This window comes from Podarcis cretensis, assembly GCF_951804945.1.
Source record: "Podarcis cretensis genome assembly, chromosome: 16".
Classification (NCBI taxonomy): Eukaryota; Metazoa; Chordata; class Lepidosauria; order Squamata; family Lacertidae; genus Podarcis; species Podarcis cretensis.
In genome coordinates this window covers 25,671,470-25,690,329 of record NC_137186.1, presented here as the reverse complement: position 1 = coordinate 25,690,329, position 18,860 = coordinate 25,671,470, and the positions used below count along the sequence as shown (strand labels likewise).

General features: G+C 48.3%; 1 protein-coding gene across 2 annotated transcripts in view; it reads right to left on the bottom strand.

Annotated features, from left to right (window-relative positions):
* The window catches only part of LOC307204679 (uncharacterized protein), a 28,548-nt gene extending 11,941 nt beyond the window's left edge, over positions 1–16,607 (bottom strand). The window contains exons 1-14 of one of the 2 annotated variants that reach the window (XM_079956427.1): positions 16,573–16,607; positions 15,995–16,099; positions 15,335–15,416; positions 13,412–14,512; positions 12,243–12,329; positions 12,037–12,091; positions 10,939–11,089; positions 9,126–9,218; positions 8,872–8,984; positions 5,756–5,876; positions 4,313–4,468; positions 3,324–3,542; positions 1,961–2,023; positions 149–244 (exon numbers count right to left, since the gene is read on the bottom strand). In XM_079956427.1, the coding sequence (XP_079812553.1) occupies positions 149–244; positions 1,961–2,023; positions 3,324–3,542; positions 4,313–4,468; positions 5,756–5,876; positions 8,872–8,984; positions 9,126–9,218; positions 10,939–11,089; positions 12,037–12,091; positions 12,243–12,329; positions 13,412–14,512; positions 15,335–15,416; positions 15,995–16,087 (2,430 nt within the window). In that variant the 5' untranslated portion in view covers positions 16,088–16,099; positions 16,573–16,607. The remainder of the gene's footprint in view (positions 1–148; positions 245–1,960; positions 2,024–3,323; positions 3,543–4,312; positions 4,469–5,755; positions 5,877–8,871; positions 8,985–9,125; positions 9,219–10,938; positions 11,090–12,036; positions 12,092–12,242; positions 12,330–13,411; positions 14,513–15,334; positions 15,417–15,994; positions 16,100–16,572) is intronic. The other variant, XM_079956428.1, reaches the window with a different exon arrangement.
* Between the last annotated feature and the right edge of the window lie 2,253 nt (positions 16,608–18,860).

The following is an 18,860-nucleotide window of genomic DNA, read 5'->3' as shown; positions in this document are numbered from 1 at the left end:
AGCTTGTTGTGGGGTTAAAAGGGAAGACACCCCACCGAGCTTCCAAATTAACCCCTTGAGGAAAAAAGGTTGGGATACAAATGTTATTGCTAGTGCAAGAGCAGCCCAGTAGCAGTCCATGCCTCAAGGCATCGTGGGTAATAGCCACCTTTATGGTCTTGCGAAGGTCTTCTGCTTCTTTCTGAAATTTGGCCGCTTGCTCCTGGAGGGCTCTGGCTTTTGCCTGCTTCAGGCTCTCTGCAAGCTGAGAGAGAGAGAAAGAGGAAAATCAGACAGAACATGCCACATTTCACCCTGCTTTTGGTCACCACTGCAAATAACAACAACAATAACAACAACAACAACAACAACAACAACAACAGCAATAACAATAATAAATTTATTTATGCCCTGCCCTCCCTAGCCAAGACCGGGCTCAGGGCGGCTAACACCAGATATAAAAACAAGTGAAACACAACTTTAAAAACAAGATTAAAATACAACATTAAAATGCAGCCTCATTTCAGTAGAAACTCAAATCAAAAACTTTTTGGGGATGAAAACATCAAGTCTTCACCAAGGCTAACTATCCAGACTGGTGCTACGTGGGCCAGAAAAAAGCCAGGGAAGTCCCCAAATAGGAGTTCCATCACAGAAGGAGAAAGGAAAAAAGAAAAAGGGGGAGGGGGTCAAGTTAATTCCAAGCCAAAGGCCAGGCGGAACAACTCTGTCTTACAGGCCCTGCAGAAAGAAATCAGATCCAAAACAACAACAGAGAAATAATAATAAAAATATGCCACTCTGGGTGGCTTCCAACAAATTAAAGCAAAATACAACATCAAACATTTAAAACTTCCCTAAACAGGGTTGCCTTCAGATATCTTCTAAAAGTCAGGTAGTTGTTTATCTCCTTGACATCTGATGGGAGGGCGTTCCACAGGAAGGGTGCCACTACTGAGAAGGCCCTCTGCCTGGTTCCCTGTAACTTCTCACAGTGAGGGAACCACCAGAAGGCCCTCGGAGCTGGACCTCAGTGTCCGGGCTGAATGAGTCAAACAATTAATCCAATTAACTCAGTAGTGCCTACACTGGCTGCCAGCAGCTCTCTAGATTTTCAGACAGAGAGTCCTTCCCAATTTTCCCTGAATATGCTGGATATTGAACCTGGGACCTTCTCCATGCAAAGCAGGTACTCCGTCACTGGGCTACAGCCCTTCCTTCAAAATAAAATAAGTTCCCAGTCCTCAAAGTTCTGAATTAGAGGGATGATTAAAATCGGAAGCTGCCTTACACTGAGTCAGACCATCAACCTGTCTAGGCCAGTGCTGTCTACACTGACTAGCAGCAGCTCTCCAGGGTTTTGGACAGGGGAAACTGCCAGGGATGGATCCTGGAACCTTCTGCAAGCCAAGCAGATGCCCTGCTCTTCCCACCAGAAGCACCCACAAAAAGATGGTTAGCAAAGGCAGTAGTGGGGCCAGCAAATTCATGCTGTATTTGGCACTTGGGGGGGGGAGCCAACTTTATTTTTTTGCAGAAAATAAGAAGCAAAAACAACTTCCTAGCTCTAAGGACTGTAGAGAAAAACTCTGGGCACGACTCTCAGCCTACAATGAACTGCCCCCAAACACCTCCTGGCGATACCAAAGATGTTGTAAGATACAAACAGGCAGCTGCTGGTTTTAATTATATTTCGAAATGCTTAAATGTCTGTTTTTAACTTTGTAATTTATGGAGAATGTTAATGGGTGTTGGGTATTTTTAATAACCCAAGTTCTATTTAGAACCTGTCTTAAATAAAATAGCAATTAAAACGGCTTAATCCAAAGGCAGGATTTGGGTTTCATGGTTGCAGCCACAAACCACACCAAACCCCAATTACGGTTAAGGCAATAAAGCTCAGTCCGTTTCCTCCTTGCAATGGGGCTCAAGAAAGGGGAATTCTTGAGGGGAAGGAGCCAAGGGGAGCTGCCATGCCTACCTCTCGCAGGGCCTGCTGCTTTTTGCCCTCCAGCTCTTCCTGCAGCTGAGTAAGTTCTTCCTCCTGCAGGTGGACAGAAAAGATGCCTTCACAGCTGTCTAGTGAGGGGTTCCCTAAGGCACATGTGGCGGTACCACCCTTTTGCATCTACACTGGTACCTTGGTTCTCAAACGCCTTGGGTCTCAAACGGCGAAAACCGGGAAGTAAGTGTTCCAGTTTTTCAACATTTTTTGGAAGCCGAACGTCCGATGAGGCTGTCGGCTTTTGTTTCCGGGGCACCTGCGCCAATCAGAAGCTGTGCCTTGGTTTTCAAGCATTTCAGAAGTCAAACCAATTTCTGGAATGGATTGTTTGGCGCTTTGGTTTTGCTATTTTTGAGGCTTTTTCGTTTCATTTCTTTTTGTGACTGTGTGGAACCCAGTTCAGCTATTGATTGATTGATTGATTGATTGACTGTGTGACTACAGAAATGGATAAAAGCCTCCTATCCAAACAATAACTATCATCAGTGCAGGTAAGAAAAAAATAATTTTAATTTTTATCATCTACAATACTGTCTTATTTATTTTATAGTACAGTACATTGATTTTTGCTTTCATTTTATAAATTGCTGTTTTAGGGATTGTTTTTAAAAGTCTGGAACGGATTAATCTGTTTTGCATTACTTTCTATGGCAAAGCGTGCCTTGGTTTTGGAACGCTTTGGTTTTGGAATGGGCTTCCAGAACGGATTGAGTTTGAGAACCAAGGTACCACTGTACATAAGAACCAAAAAGGAGCCTGGCTGCTGCATCTGACCAATGGTCCATCTAGTCCAGCATCCTCTTCTCACAGCAGCCAATCAGATTCCTCTTCTGGGAAACCCATAGCAGGACCTGAGTGCAAGAGCCCTCTTCCCTCCTGCAGCTTCCAGCAACTGGCATTCAGAAGCATTGCTGCCTCTGGCCATGGGGTCAGAGTGCAGCCATTGTGGCTAGTAGCCATTGATTGCCCTCTTCTCCTTGAATTACAGTGGTACCTCGGGCTACAAACACTTCAGGTTACAGACTCCGCTAACCCAGAAATAGTACTTTGGGTTAAGAACTTTGCTTCAGGATGAGAACAGAAATCGTGCGGTGGCAGCAGCAGGAGGCCCCATTAGCTAAAGTGGTACCTCAGGTTTACAACAGTTTCAGGTTAAGAATGGAGCTCCAGAACAAATTAAGTTCTTAACCCGAGGTGCCACTGTAGTCCGATCCTTTTTTTTAAAGCTAGCCCAGTTGGGGCCACCCCCACCTCCTGCAGCAGGGAGTTCCCTAGTTAGACCGAGCGACAAAGTCGCCACACACACAGTTGCCAATCCCGCCCCCCAACAAAAAGCCACCTTCTGTTGCCGCAGCAAGTCCAGCTGCTTCTTGCGCTCTTCTGCCAGGCTCTCCGCAGTGGCGCTCCAAGACGCCTTTTCAGCCTCCAAGGCAGAGACGGTCTGGCGCAGCCTCGAGAGCTCCATCTCCTTCTCCCCGAGGCTTGCCTGCAGAGCCGAGATCCTCCGCTCCAGCCCCTGCACCCGCCGCACGCCGGCCTCACTGGCCCCTGGAGCAACCTGTGCTTGGAGGAAGTCACACAACAGTGGCCTCTCTTGGTGTGAGCAGGCCGCAAAGCTGGTGCAGAAGACCCCTGGGAAGATTGACACATGGCAGGTAAGACCTGGGGGAAATTTACGCAGCTGCCGCCCTTCCCCAGATGCACAGCCAACCATAGGGCTGCCGTACACCGGGATTTCCCAGATATATCCAGGATTTGTCCGTTGGAAATAGCGTCCAGGAGGAATTTCTGAAAATCGCAAAAAATGCCTGGGAGAACCCGGTTGTATGGCAACCCATGTCAGAAGTGTTGATTTTTGGGGGAAATTTCCTTAAAAATAGCTCAAAATAGTCCCCCTCCCCACAAAAAGAAAAGGTCAACAGCTTTGCCAAAAAAAAAGCTCAAAAGTCTTTGAGCTATTTTTTCTTCAATTTATTTTTATTAGTTTTCCAAATTATTACAAATCAAACCAAATTACTTAAATTTAATACAAGTTTTTTTTTTTAAAAAAAGCAGGTTTCCCACTCCTGTTGCAACCATTTCGTTTTGGGCTATTTTTAAGGGAAATTGCCCAAAACGACATGTCTGACATAGGTTGCCATACCTCCAGATTTCCCCGGACATTTTGCGATTTCCACCTGGAAATACTGCTTCCGAGTGAGTATTCTGAATATGCCTGGGAAATTCCAGACCTATGGCAACCGTAGCTTAGCAACCCTGGTGACTGGGCCTCAAAGATGGCTGCCAAGGTCCAATGGCATGAGCCCAGAGCCTGCCTAGCATTCCTACCTCCTGCAGTGGTCCTGCTCCGTCCCCTAAGGTTTCCTTCACAGAGGCCAGCTCTACTCTGGAGGACTTCAGCTGATGCTTCAAGGAAGACAGCTTGCTTTCCAGCTGGTTCACCTGGAACTTCAGCTCTTCCCTCTCAGCGGCTAACCGAGACACCTGTTGGAGAAGACAGCAGGAGTTCAAGAGGCCCGTTGCCTGCTAAGGGCATTCAGGTCCACACACTGGCCAGCCTTCCCACAGCCTGGCGGTTGTCAGCTTGTGGCAATGCAGGAGACAGCTTTCTCACTGGTGAAACTGGGCTTATGGAACACACACCTGGTGTCGAAGCAATGATTCTTCAACATCAACTTCGTTGGACTGTTCATGTTGTGCGGATGCCTGATTATCGTCTTCTGAACCAACTACGCTACTCGGAAAAGGGTAAGCGTAATGCTGGTGGTCAACAAAAGAGGTTCAAAGACTCTCTCAAGACAAATCTTTAAAAATGTAGTATAAACACCAACAACTTGGAAACACTGGCCTGCGAGCGCTCCAACTGGAGAACAGCCTTTACCAGAGGTTCCACGGGCTTTGAAGACACTCGAACTCAGGACGCAAGGGAGAAACCTGCTAAGAGGAAGGCACGCTTGGCAAACCCTCACTGTGATCAACTCCTGCCTGGAAACCAATGTTCCCACTGTGGAAGGACTTGTGGATCCAGAACTGGCCTTCAGTTACTTATAGACTCACTTTTTCAAACCATGTTTATGGAAGACAATCTTACTCGGCTACGAGTGATCGCCAAAGAAGAAGAAGATGGAAAACACTCCCTGCTGAAAGAGCATTACAGCAAACGGGCAAGTGTACCAACGATGCTCTTGTTTGCTTGCATTGAGAATATCGTGCGCAGAAACGTCTGCATGGCTGGACTGCCGCACACTGCAGAACAGGTATGGGGACAGCCATGGCCCCGCCCAGTTTTGCCTTTGGCCCCGCCCCAATGGCATCAGACCCCCTCCAGAAAGTTGCCCTTGAAGAAGCACGGCCCTCAAGCTAGAAGAAAGCTTCCCAACCCTCACTCTTCTTCTGTGATGGAACTCCTATTTCGGAACTTCCTTGGCCTTGTTCTGGCCCACGTAGGACCAGTCTGGATAGTTGGCCTTGGTGAAGATTTGACGTTTTCATCCCCCAAAAGTTTTTTGATTTGAGTTTCTACTGAAATGAGGCTGCATTTTAATGTTGTACTTTAATCTTGATTTTAAGTTGTATTTTAATCAATTGTTTTTATACCTGGTGTTAGCTGCCCTGAGCCCAGTTTTGGCTGGGGAGGGCAGGGTATAAATAAAATTTATTATTATTATTAAAGAGATTCCTGTGAAGGGCAGTCCAAATACTTGAGTTGTATCTTTGCTTGATGCCGATAGAAGAGATCCCATTGAAGGCTTTGCAACCCTTGCTACTCACGTCTGCCTGGGCAGCCCCATGCTGGCTTCTCTGGCTCCTCAGCACGCTCAGCTCCTGCTCCAGCGCCAGCAGGTCCCTCAAGCAGGCTTCCCGTTTGTACTCCAGGAGCAACAGGTCAGCCCTGAGTCACAGAGAGCAGCAGGTCAGGCGGCGGAAATGGGAAGGAGAGATGGGAAGGGAGAAGGACCTTGTGGCCTCAGGTCAGCAGCAGAGGAGGAAAGGGCGCTGGGCTCAGCATTCTAAAGTACCTCCATAATGATTTCTTATTTTGATATCTGTGCCAGTGTATTTTAACAGATGCAACTGTCTCGTATAGGGCTTTTATTGTGAAATCGCTTCAAGACCCTACATAGGAAATCGATACAGTGGTACCTCGGTTTTTGAACAGCTTAGTTCACGAACAACTTGGAACCCAAACGCTGCAAAACCGGAAGGAGGTGTTCCGGATTTCAAACTTTTTTTCAGAAGCCGAACGTGCTCCGTTATGGTTCCCCATTTCCTGTTGCACTTCTAATTTGTGTCCCCCCCCCCCCCAGTAATTCAAGTCTTCCGTTTCCAATTGCAGTGTTCTAAGGTGATACTTGGAGCTTATATTTGGCGCTTTTGTTTTTGCTATTTGTTTTGAGTTTTTTGTTTTGAGGCTTTTTCAGTTAATTTGTTTTTGTGACTGTGTGGATCCCTGTTCAGCTACTGACTGATTGTGTGACTGCGGAAATGGATAAAAGCCCCCCATCGAAGTAATGACTAGTTGTCCCTGACAACTATCATCAGTGCAGGTAATAATTTTTTTAAATTTTAATTTTTATCACCTACAATACAGTCTTACAGTGGTACCTCTGGTTACATACTTAATTTGTTCTGGAGGTCCGTTCTTAACCTGAAACTGTTCTTAACCTGAAGCACCACTTTAGCTAATGGGGCCTCCTGCTGCCGCTGCGCGATTTCTGTTCTCATCCTGAAGCAAAGTTCTTAACCCAAGGTACTATTTCTGGGTTAGCGGAGTCTCTAACCTGAAGCGTATGTAACCTGAGGTATCAGTGTATTTGTTTTATAGTACAGTACAGTACACTGATTATTAGGGACGCAGGTGGCGCTGTGGGTTAAAGCCTCAGCGCCTAGGGCTTGCCGATCGAAAGGTCGCGGTTCGAATCCCTGCGGCGGGGTGCACTCCCGCTGCTCGGTCCCAGCGCCTGCCAACCTAGCAGTTCAAAAGCACCTCCGGGTGCAAGTAGATAAATAGGGACCGCTTACCAGCGGGAAGGTAAACGGCGTTTCCGTGTGCGGCTCTGGCTCTGGCTCTGGCTCTGGCCAGAGCAGTGATGTCACGCTGGCCATGTGACCCAGAAGTGTCTCCGGACAGCGCTGGCCCCTGGCCTCTTAAGTGAGATGGGCGCACAACCCCAGAGTCTGTCAAGACTGGCCCGTACGGGCAGGGGTACCTTTACCTTTACCTTTTACACTGATTATTGCTTTCATTTTATGGATCAATGGTCTCATTACATAGTAAAATTCATGTTAAATTGCTGTTTTAGGGTTTGTTTTTAAAAGTCTGGAACGGATTAATCTGTCTTGCACTACTTTTTTATGGGAAAGAGTGCCTTGGTTTTGGAACGCTTTGGTTTTGGAACAGACTTCCGGAATGGATTATGTTTGAGAACCAAGGTACCACTGTAATGCCAAGGATAATCATAACAACTGAAACAACAAGATTCCTGCATTGCAGAGGCTGGATGACCCTCGTGGTCTCTTACTGATGCTGACTCCTTACACCTCTGTGTGATCACTGAGGTGTTTTGCAGAGTCAATGGTTCCCCACTCCCCCACCCTGCCATGCAAGTTATCTTTTATTAAATTTCAAAAGTTTCATCTATATACTCCAATACATAATAAGATTTTACAGTGGATGCTCGGGTTGCGAACGTGATCTGTGCGGGATGCACGTTCGCAACCCGCAGTGTTCGCAACCTGCAGCGGCGTGTCTGTGCATGCGCGGGTTGCGATTCGGTGCTTCTGTGCATGCGCAAAGCGCAATTTAGCGCTTCTGCGCATGCGTGACCCCCGAAACTCAGAAGTAACCCATTCCGGTGCTTCCGGGTTTCGGCACATCCGTAACCTGAAAAACAACAACCTGAAGTGTCTGTAAGCCGAGGTATGACTGTATTTTGATTTTTATCAACTTCCCACCCCATTTTCCACGGTATTGTTTATTTCTCCCCCTTTGCTGCCCCCTATCTTCTTTGAGGGAAGCAAAACAAGAGAGAGATAAAATTTCACATCCTCAACTTTGCTTGGAGAGCAACCTTCTCCAGGATTTCTCTTTCGCACATACCGTATTTTTCGCTCCATTGGACGCACAGGACCATAGGAGGGGGAGAACAGGGAAAAAATTTTTTTCTTGTTCTCCCCCTCTAAAACAAGGTGCGTTCAAGGTACATTCACCAGAGCTTGTGGGGCTGGCGGTGGGGGGAAGCGCTGCTTTCCCCCACCGCCAGCCTCAAAGATCCCTGAAGCCTTTGGAGCGCTGCCCTGCAGAGGCTTTGCACAGAGTCGTCCCCAACCTAGAGCAGCAAGACGGAGCCCTCCGTCTCGCTGTTCTGGCTTGGGAACAGCCTTGCTAGCTTCTGCAGGACAGCGGGGTGCCTTCACCCCGCTGCCCTGGAGAGGCTGTGTGCGCAGCCATCCCCAAGCTAGAGCAGTGAGACGGAGCACTCCGCAGTGCTCCGTCTTCCTGTTCTCGCTTTGGGCTTAGCGGCGCAGCCTGCATTCGCTCTATAGGACGCACACACATTTCCCCTTAATTTTTGGAGGTGAAAATGTGCGCCCTATAGAACGAAAAATATGGTAGTTCCAAAAACAGACGCGGGGGGGGGGAGGGGGGAGGAAGATTGTTTTCTAGGTTTTCCTGCTTCCGCTTGCAAATTAGCATCCCTCCAGTGCTCAGCAGCTGGACTCTGGAGTCACAAGAAGGGCCCATGGTTGGAGGAAGCCCCCCCCCCACCTGGCCAGCTGAGAGCCTCAGTGGTGCCCCTCTAGAGGCTTCACCCAGATCTGAGACCCCAGCTAGACCCGACCCCCATTAGCTACGGCCCTGCCCTAGCCACCCCTGCCCCACATACCTGGCCTCATCCGCTTGGCTCCGCTTCTCTTCCATGATCAGCTGCAGCCTCCTCGCCTCCCTCTGGCTCTTCTCCAGGGCCTCCCGAAAAGTCTCCAGCTCCAGAGCGACATGCTAGAAAGAGGAGGAAAGTCATGGGTTCTGCTCCTCTGCCGTCCCCCTCCAGGTCATGGGTAGTTTAGAGCAGGCTGTGCAGTGATTAGACCACGTCCTTTGCCTGTGGGACTCCCTCCCACTAGAGTTTTGGCTCTGTACCTTTTTCTGCTGGAGGACACTCTGCAGGGACACGTCAGCTTCGCGGATCTGGGCCCTTTTCTGCGACAATTTTTCTTCTTCCAATTCCAACTCCTGTCGAACAAAGGCTTTTATCATTATTTTTAAGCCCGTTTGCCTGCCCTACAAAAAGCAAACAAACCCATAAGTCCCGCCCTAAATGTTGGGTTTCTTTTGATCACACTTTCGTCCGTACTTTGCAGTCTTACCCAACTCAGCGCCCCCCAGTCATTTTAACATTTCAAAACTCGACTTCCTTCCTCCTCTTTCTGCGGTTCCTTAAATTGATTTTTTTTCATCACACCTATAAGCAATATTTTTCCCCCCTTGTGATGTTATCTGAGTTATCAATATTCTTCCTTGCTCATCTTTAAATAGCTGCTGTGGATCCAGTTTAGGTTTTATATACATTACCACTCCTCTCTTCTTTGTTACATCACAGGCTACAAAGTCCTTTCCCAATCTTTTATTAATCAAAACCCTTCTGTGTTTCTTCGCAATGTGTGTTTCCTGGAAGCGAATCACTTCCAAATTTAACTTTTTTAACCACATGTTCAATCTTGTTCCTTTGGGTTTTATTATTAAGTCCATTTACATTCCAAGTTAAGATTTTCAATGCCATCTTGTTCTTCATTTATTTGTCTCTCGTCTCAACCTCTGTTGATTCTTCTTCTTCCAAACCAAATGCCCTGTCTCCTACTAATTCTTTTCCATATTTTCACCAGAATTTGCCTGCTTCATTGGGATCCCGACACCTTTGTTTTCTTCCTTTATTTGTAAAAGATACTCCTTCAGGATATTCTCAGCAATAAGGGGTTTTGTTATATCTCAGTGCACCCATCAAATATTTATAATTTACTCTTTTCTTTAACAATTTCATCAGGATTTCTTTCAAATTTTTCTGCTCATCGACCTGAAGGTTTCTTTTCCTTCCCTCTTAGAATTCTAGCCCAGAGTATCCTGTAGAGGACCTTTGTGAAGGGATAACTAGTAAGTTAGAGTCTCAGACAAGTTTTCTTTAAATAAACAATAAAGATTTATTTAAGGCAAGATAGTATATAACACAAATGGATTAAACTTAGGTTATTTCAGGAATACAGTGTGATTTCACGTTAATTCGTCCTCAGTTGTTTTTGCGTTACAGGTTTGGTTCCTTTATACGGTGAGACGTTCTTTCAGTTATCCACCCTGTTTAACAATCCTGCTCCTGAGGTACTTTAAGTAATAGACCAAAGGGCTCTCCACACCATCTCCCTTCACTGGGTTTGGGAGTTTCTTCTTTTCCTTAGAAGAATCTCTCCCCTCCAGACTAGATTTGAATCCCAAGTAGGCTGTTCCTTTCCAGCTCCTACTTTTCCTGGCTCAACCTCTGCCTCCCAGTAAAATTCCAGTCTATTCCTTCTACAGGACAACACACTCTGTCCTTCACAATATGCTCAGAGCAGAAGTTGTTTTTCCAGAACCCACTCTTTCTCCCATTCACTCTTTGTACCTCAACCTGTCTCCTAACCTGTCTACCTCAATTCCAACCCTCTCACTCCCTTAACTCCTAACCCCTTAACTGTCTCTCCTCAAATCCTCTCCTTTTAAACTTTCCCTCCCAGCCAATCAGAGGCTGCCGTTCATTAACCGTTTGCTGACAGGGAAAGAAAGAAAAATGAAAAATTTATTGTTCCATTCTGTCCAGCAAAACCAATTTTTTTGTCACACCTCTCCCTTCCCAGCTGCACATACCTCAGTAGAGAGCCCCTTTCACCTCTGACTTTTGTGATGGTCTGCATCCACCAGGAGTTACCTCGAGGTTTCTGTAGCCTCCCAGCTCAGCTCTCTTCCCACCGGGTTCTGATGCTCTGCTCACATCCCACTTCCATGACTCGCTGGCCCTGCATAACCTGGCAAACTCCTCATCTTCCTCTTTGCTGCCTCCATCACTGCAACTGGGGGACCTGAAAGGCCACAGAAGAAGAAGAAGAGGAGGAGGAGGAGGAGGAGGGGGTGGAGGAGGAGGAGGAGTTTGGATTTGATATCCCGCTTTATCACTACCCGAAGGAGTCTCAAAGCGGCTAACATTCTCCTTTCCCTTCTTCCCCCACAACAAACACTCTGTGAGGTGAGTGGGGCTGAGAGACTTCACAGGTCCCCCAGCAGCTGCATGTGGAGGAGCGGAGACGCGAACCTGGTTCCCCAGATTACGAGTCTACCGCTCTTAACCACTGCACCACAAGAGCAAAGAGCACTGTGATCACCTTGCTGCCTTGCCCCAGAAAGCACACCAGAGAGGGACAGCAGAATTAAGGGCCACAGCATTTGTTGTGTGATTTATCCAGAGCTCAGAACCCCAGGTGGGAGGATTTGGGCCCAGCAGCTAAGATGGACATACATTCCTGGCCAGCATGCACTGCAAGGATGCTTAATAAATGCCACCTTATTTCCAATTGCCTGAAAGGTTATATAGGCAGGACTTGTTTGCTCTGTGCCTTATTTACACACACCGTTTAAATTCCTGCATTGAGAAAAGGCGGATTCTGTGACCTGCGTGAATCATGCAAATTGTGCACACATTTGCATACTTTATTAAGGTTTCGCTAGCTCACGGGAGGAGCAGGGATACTGAAGTCCTCCTGTCCTCGGCTGCCAGCAACTTATCCAGTCACCTCCCCACCTTTTGTGATTCCAGCAGGCATCGCCCGTAAGCTTTCGCCACCATGAGGGCTAGTGCCTTGTTCTCCAGAAGAAACAATTTAACAAAGTGAAAGTTCAGTTTCACAAGATGTGGAAATGGGAAGAACTGAATTTGAGGCAGGAAAAACGAGAAACTGAGATAGACCCCAAAATGTACCGTACATATTTGGCCATCTTTATCTCAACAGTCCAAGGCTCAATCAATATTTACCTCAGCAAATCCTGCTGCGGCGGCAAAAGGATCTTCTTGACACTGAGGCTGGTGGCTATTTAGAAGACAAGAAAAGCACTTGATCCCAGGTTTTCAGACACAACGGGGAGAGGAAAAGCGCCACCCTGTATTCCCCAGCCCCAAATCCAGCATTTTCCGCTAATGCAAATACTGACACAGCCCTTCCTGGCTCCAGGTAACCACACCTGCCACAGGTTTGCCCTGAAAGGATTCCATCCAGCCCTGGTTCAGCTCAGACTGGGGATCATGGCGCTGAGCCCCCAAACTGCCACCTAAAGAGAGGACCAAAAGGAAAAATGTCAGAGAAGTTTCAAAGTGGCCTGGCCATGAGAGTCCTGAGGGGCTCTCTCTCTCTCTCTTTTCAGAGGATTAATTCACCCAGAGTGAGCGCCCTGGGGATTTCTAGGTGTTGCTGAACTCCCAGCTCCCATCAGCTCTAACCGGTATGGATAATGGTCAGAGGGATGGCAACTGCAGTCCAGCCAGAAGTGGAGGGCTGTGGAGCCGGCACTCCTGGGCTAGGGTGTCGGATGAGGCCCTGGGAGACCCATGCTGAATAATCTTCAAACACCCACGAAGCCCACTGGGTGACTTTGGGCCAGTCACTGTGCCTCAGCCTACTCTACAGGGTTGTTGTGAGGATAAAATGGAGGGGATTGAGCCATCTACACCAGCTTGAGAGCTGCTTGCAGGAATGGTGGAATATAAACATCACAACAGAAGGTGTACTGTATTTACTCCAACGTTGCCTCTTCAAGATCAATACAGCAGATTCTTTTGCTCAAACCACTACTAGTGGAGCCAATGTCACTTTGCCAATCCACTCTCAAACTAAAGTTTAGGCATGCATCCTCACACCTTCTCTCTCCTGCAAAAAAAACCAAACCCATTTTGGATTATTGCACCAGCAGAGTACAGATATAAATCCCTAACGTGGATTGACTGGAAAACAGCAGCTGGCTTATCCAAACATCCTTGGAACCAAAAATCATGGGCACACAATGAGCACAATATCGCAGCCAGACCCGAGTTCAAGTCCCTCATCTGCCACAGACACTCTGTGGTGCTGGTCATGTCACCTAACACTTTCAGCCTCAGTTCCCCCCCTTAGTTAAAAGGCAGAGTGACCTGATCCAAAGAGTTGTTGTAAAGACGGCAGAACCCTTAAAACACACACAAATCAGGGCTGAGGGACACCTGGCCAGCCAGGTGTTGTTGGACTACAACTCCCATCATTCCTGACCATTCTAGCTGCTGGGTCTGATGGGATTTGGAGTCCTACAATATCTGGAGGGACACAGGCTCCCCAACCCTAACCTAAATGAGGCAAGGGAACGATCCTGCTCCAACTCACACTCCTTTGATTCCAGAGCCTCATTGTGCCCATCTGTGCAATGGACATCCATGATCCATTCCTTCCTGCATCCCATACAGCCATCATTGGCTGAGCCTGGAGCCTTGTGGGAATACACAGTAGCCCGAGTGGCACCACTGTCCATGCCGATCCTTGACAGAGCCAGCCTCTGTGTTTTACCTGAGTCCCAGGCTCCCTGTGGATAAAGACACAAAGGGTTTTTTGATCCACCTCCATCCTCTTCATTAGAGGGTACCAAAGATGCTCTGATGGCCACATCCAACGAACCCCTTGGGCAGCTGGACCGCTCCACGGGGTGGCCGCATCCTGCTGTTCCCACAGATGGGGACCCACCATCCAAAACAGTTTTTACGTTAGATGCTGGGAGCAGCTGGGAAGGCCTCAAATCTTCCAGGAGCAACGGGCTCTCTGTATTTTCGTGAGCATCCTGAACCCACTCAAAAGAGTCCTCTGAACCTCTTTGCTCCTGCTGTGGCCCCAGGAAGATGCTTCGTGGGGAGATGTCCGAGCCCAGAGACCCCTCCCCAGAGCTCAGGCCCCTGAGCTGAAGAACCCTCTTCCATGTCTCGTCCGTGGACCACTTCCGACTAAGCCATGAGATCTGCTCTCCTAGAGACTCTGCGCTCTTAATTCTGCGCGGAATACACAACGGTGGAGCATCTCTCGAACTGCCAGCCAGCTCCTTCTCCTGGTCCCATTCCTCCTCAGACCCTCCCTTAGGCAACTGGGCGATTCCTTGCTTCCTTGCTGAATCTATCGAGAGACAATCCGAGGCCGCTTCGTAGTGCGCGAAAGGCGAAGAAGTATTAACCGGATCTCGAGTAGCGTGTTTTAGAGGCCCCGAGTCAAGAGCCAAGACACTGCTCTCCTCTTCAGAGCCAGGCAAGGGATCCACAAGGACCTCCTTAAACTTGGCCGCAAAGTCTTCCGTGCAAACCGAGTCCGATCTGCTCCTGTCTCCTGGGGCGGCCCCCAAGTCGAGGAAACGCACCGGCCACCAGGCATAATCCTCTTCCCAAGAGGACGGGTCTTCCCCCGGAGAGGCCTCTCTGTCCCTGACCCCAGAGCATCCGTCCAGATCTGCACGGAGGAGAAAGCAAACGAAGAGAGCAGTGAGCTTCCTCCCGGATCAGAATTCATACCTGCGAAATCTCTCCCAACGATGGCGCACCTGCGCTAGCAAGGAGGCAAGTTTCTACTCCGGCAGAAGATCTTGCCAGGGTCACAGGATGGATGGAGCTCATTTATTTGGCGATCTAACCAGGGTTCAGATTTGCCCAGCGGGTGAAGGAGCAGAGCACAGCCAGTGACCAAAAACCCCATAGATTCAGGACCACAAATGAAACGTCCATTTATTGATGCACAATGCTTCATTCAAAGGGTATGATTATCTTCATCGGGAAAGTCAATTCTGTCTGATGCAGAAACTCTTTGCAGCGGGGAGGCAGAAGAAGGCACCGATTCAAGTATTAACTAAGTATTAACACCGATCCTGGCAGCAGAAAAATTCAACGTGATGGGGTGTTTCTGCTCCCTCCAATGTAGATTATTTTAGCGTTCCAATGGATTATTTTCCAAATTTGAATGTCCGACACAGGCCAGACTACTTACGTATACACTGTCCTCCCACCCCACACCCTTCCTTCCAAGAGCTGAAGTTGGTGAATGATAAGGTTTTCCTATTTTATCCTCAAACCAACCCTGCGAGGTAGACTAAACTGAAAGGAAGCTGGCTTTCATCACTGAATGGGAATTTGTGACCAGGTCTCTCCCTGGCTTAAGTCTTACATCAAAGACATACAGACCAATAAGTAAATTGTGCCCAGTTTGCAGAAGGGAAGACTGAGGAAAAGAGGCTTGGGACATGATTAAAGGTCAGCTTGCAGAGAGGGTAGGTCTTACCTGATGTGGAATTAGTGCCCGCAGTTTTCTTGAGAGAAGCCTTCCCACTGTCACCGCTGCCCTTGATTATTCCGCTGGGTTCCTGAACATAGGGGTGGAGGTGAAAAACACATTGTTGGTCTTGGATAGGGAGTGATGCAAGAAGATTCCCTATACTGTGTGAGAAAACTGGCCCATCTTGTTGAGTATTGTCTGCACTGACTGGCAGCAGCTCTCCAGGGTTTCAGACCAGGGTTATTCCCAGCCAGGGATTGAACCTGAGACCTTCTGAATGCAAAGCAGATGCTCTACCACTGAGCAATGGCCCCTCACCATAGAAGGTGGTCTTATATGGAGTCAGACCAGCTGGTCCATCTAGCTCAATGCTGTCTACACTGACTGGCAGCAGCTCTCCAGGATTTCAGGCAAAGGGACATTCCCAGTCCTACTTGGAGAAGCCAGGGATCGAAGCTGGGACCTTCTGCAATCAAAGTGGATGCTGTACCCACTGAGCTAAGCGCACGGGTCAGAAGGACAGCACTGGGACTGCCATGGATAATAGGTCTCACCCTGGAAAAGGCTCCCTTCGTAATCCAGGCTATCTTTCAGTCAGGGCTGTATAAACCCAGCGTTGCCCAACGAACAACTCCTGACAAGCCCATCCCTTCCCTACCTACTTACCTGGAGCTGGCTGAGTTGAGCATCAATGGAATCTAGCAGGTAATCACAATGATCCTTCGCCCAAGGTCCTGGTCTCTTGGGAACGGAAGCCATTTTTATCACTCCTAGGAAGGGGACAAAAGGCAAAGAATCTGGGCCCACAGGAGCAAGGAGGCTCCCTTGGCCCTACAAAGAAACCCAACGTCCAGGCCCTGGGGGACAGATTTGTTTATTTTTATTTTATTGATCAGGATTTATGTACTGCTTAATCATTGATACCTCTACATGAAATAAGACATTAAAGTTATCAGTAAAGTCGGGTGTTTAAAACAAGGCCCCCTATCGCGCAGCTTTAAGAAGCCTGCAAAAGAATATTAGGAAATGAAGTTGCTTGCAAACGAACGAGAGTTTTCAACTTTATGGGGACGATGGGGCGGGAGTTTCCTCCTGCGCGATGGAGTGGAGTAAAAGTTTCTGCCTGCGAAGCTCCTCCTTAGGAGGAAATGTGGGCCGGGTGGCAGCTCCGGGGTCCGTCCGAGGGTCACTCACGGCAGCTCGGGGCTCCGCATCACTCCCCAGCCGGGCGATCAGGACTCAGCCGTGGCCCCGAGGCCGCGCCGCGCATCCCTCCGCTGCGCCCCAGCGTGGGGCCGCCTCTCCAACAGTGGAACGTCCCCGGCCAGGGTTGCCAGGCAACCATAGAACGCTGGGCGGCCGGAGCGCTCCTATTGGTGGGGAGTCGTGCCCGTTGCCAAACAACGCGGCTCGGCGGAAAGTTGCAAGAGGCGGCGGGAAGGGGTGCGTCTCTGTCGCGCTGCAGAGACCCACCATTGGGGCGGGGGGAGGGAGGGCAGGCGTTAATGGTAAAGGGTGCCTTTGTGCACGTGCAAAGCGCTTCTCCTCGGCAACCCCCGAGTCTTTAGTATTAAGGGAAAGCAAGGCTATAAGCATGGGCGTAGCCAAGGGAGGGGGGCAGATCCGCAAAAAGTATTGAAAGTACTCAGTTACTTCCCCCTAGATGCCTGCCCTCCCCCGCGCCCTAGGAAGCTTGCTTCCCGTAATGTCGTCTTTTGGGGGTATTTTAACCTGTGACTGCCCCCCCCCCCACAAAAAAGCGCAAGGACTACTTGAGGGGGCGGTATCTCCTTAAAAAAGCTCCTAAAAGAAATATTTGGCTTCCCAACAAAAATCCTGGCTACGCCCGTGGCTATAAGGCTGTAGTCTACAGATCCAAGCGTCAACTATGATCTGTAAATAAAGGGGGAAATGCGCCACAAGGGGGTACTGTTGGTCTTATACCTCCACCCAGCTTTCCCCTGGGACCACAACCATTTTGCAAGCGCACCTCCCATCTATACAGTGGTACCTCGGGTTAAGTACTTAATTCGTTCCGGAGGTCCGTTCTTAACCTGAAACTGTTCTTAACCTGAAGCACCACTTTAGCTAATGGGGCCTCCTGCTGCCACTGCTCCGCCGCTGCACAATTTCTGTTCTTATCCTGAAGCAAAGTTCTTAACCTGAAGCACTATTTCTGGGTTAGCGAAGTCTGTAACCTGAAGCGTATGTAACCTGAATTGTATGTAACCCGAGGTACCACTGTAATGCAATGTAGAAAGGGATTTCTGTGTAGGTGGAGACCTGGAGTTCTGCACACGCACACCTGCCCACAAGTACTTTGCTCCTTCCTGTTGCATGACCGCCGCCAACTGCAGGGGCCTGAAAAGAGAGGACATGAATGAGGTCTTCCTCCATAAGCCTTGAAATGAATGGTTGTGCTGCACAGACAGTGTTTATTTCATTTGAGTCTTGCACAGGCCTTCATAGAAGATCAAGGCCCCTGCAAAAGGAAAAGGTCCCAGGTAAAGCTTCACTTGTAACCCCCAAAATTGGTGAGATTCATTTGACATTGACACAAAACCAAGCCTTTAGTGTCATTGGCCCCGGGCCTCTGGAATGCTCTTCCAAGAGATTCAGGAGGTGCACCTTCTGAATAGCCTTCAAACATGTTTTTTTTTTTGTTTTGTTTTTTTTAAATGCTGCCAGGCTTATTCTAAAAATTAAGAAAAACATCTATAACAGCTGGTTGATGATCTGCAATCACACTTTTTATGTGATTTTGTGTGTGTATTTGTTGTATACTGCTTTGGAATTTTTTATGCAATTGCAGAATAAATGTATTTTATAAATAAATATGCACCACCTTCAGTTCCATGATGGCGGGCAGGATAAAAAGAAAACAGAGTTTTAAAAGCATCCCACTAAAATGGTCCATCTGTTCCTGAGGTCAAGAGCCCCCCTACATCCTTTTTCAAAACTGGTAGCGATGAATGGAGCCCAAGAGAAACTGCCTTCCCCTGACACAGCAGTTTCTCCAACCTGGTGCCTTCCAGCTGTTTTAGACTACAGTGGTACCTCGGGTTACATACGCTTCAGGTTACATTCACTTCAGGTTATAGACTCCGCTAACCCAGAAATAGTACCTCGGGTTAAGAACTTTGCTTCAGGATGAGAACAGAAATCATGCTCTGGCAGCGAGGTGGAAGCAGGAGGCGCCATTAGCTAAAGTGGTGCTTCAGGTTAAGAACAGTTGCAGGTTAAGTATGGACCTCTGGAACGAATTAACCCGAGGTACCACTGTACATCCAACTAGCATGTCACAGTTAAAAACCAACTGGAGCGCACTAAGTTGTAGAGACGGCTCTAGCAGCTGTGATGCCCATCACATCCTGAGGAGCTGGTACATGGAGTGGTGCCAGCTAGCTTCAGCTGCTAATGGAGGAGGAAACAAGGTCCCCTTGGAATCCAATGAGTGGCCACTCAGGCAATTGCAGGGATGCAGTGAAATTTCCTTAAGAAACAGTTCATTGCCTATCATTGTGATTAGGCT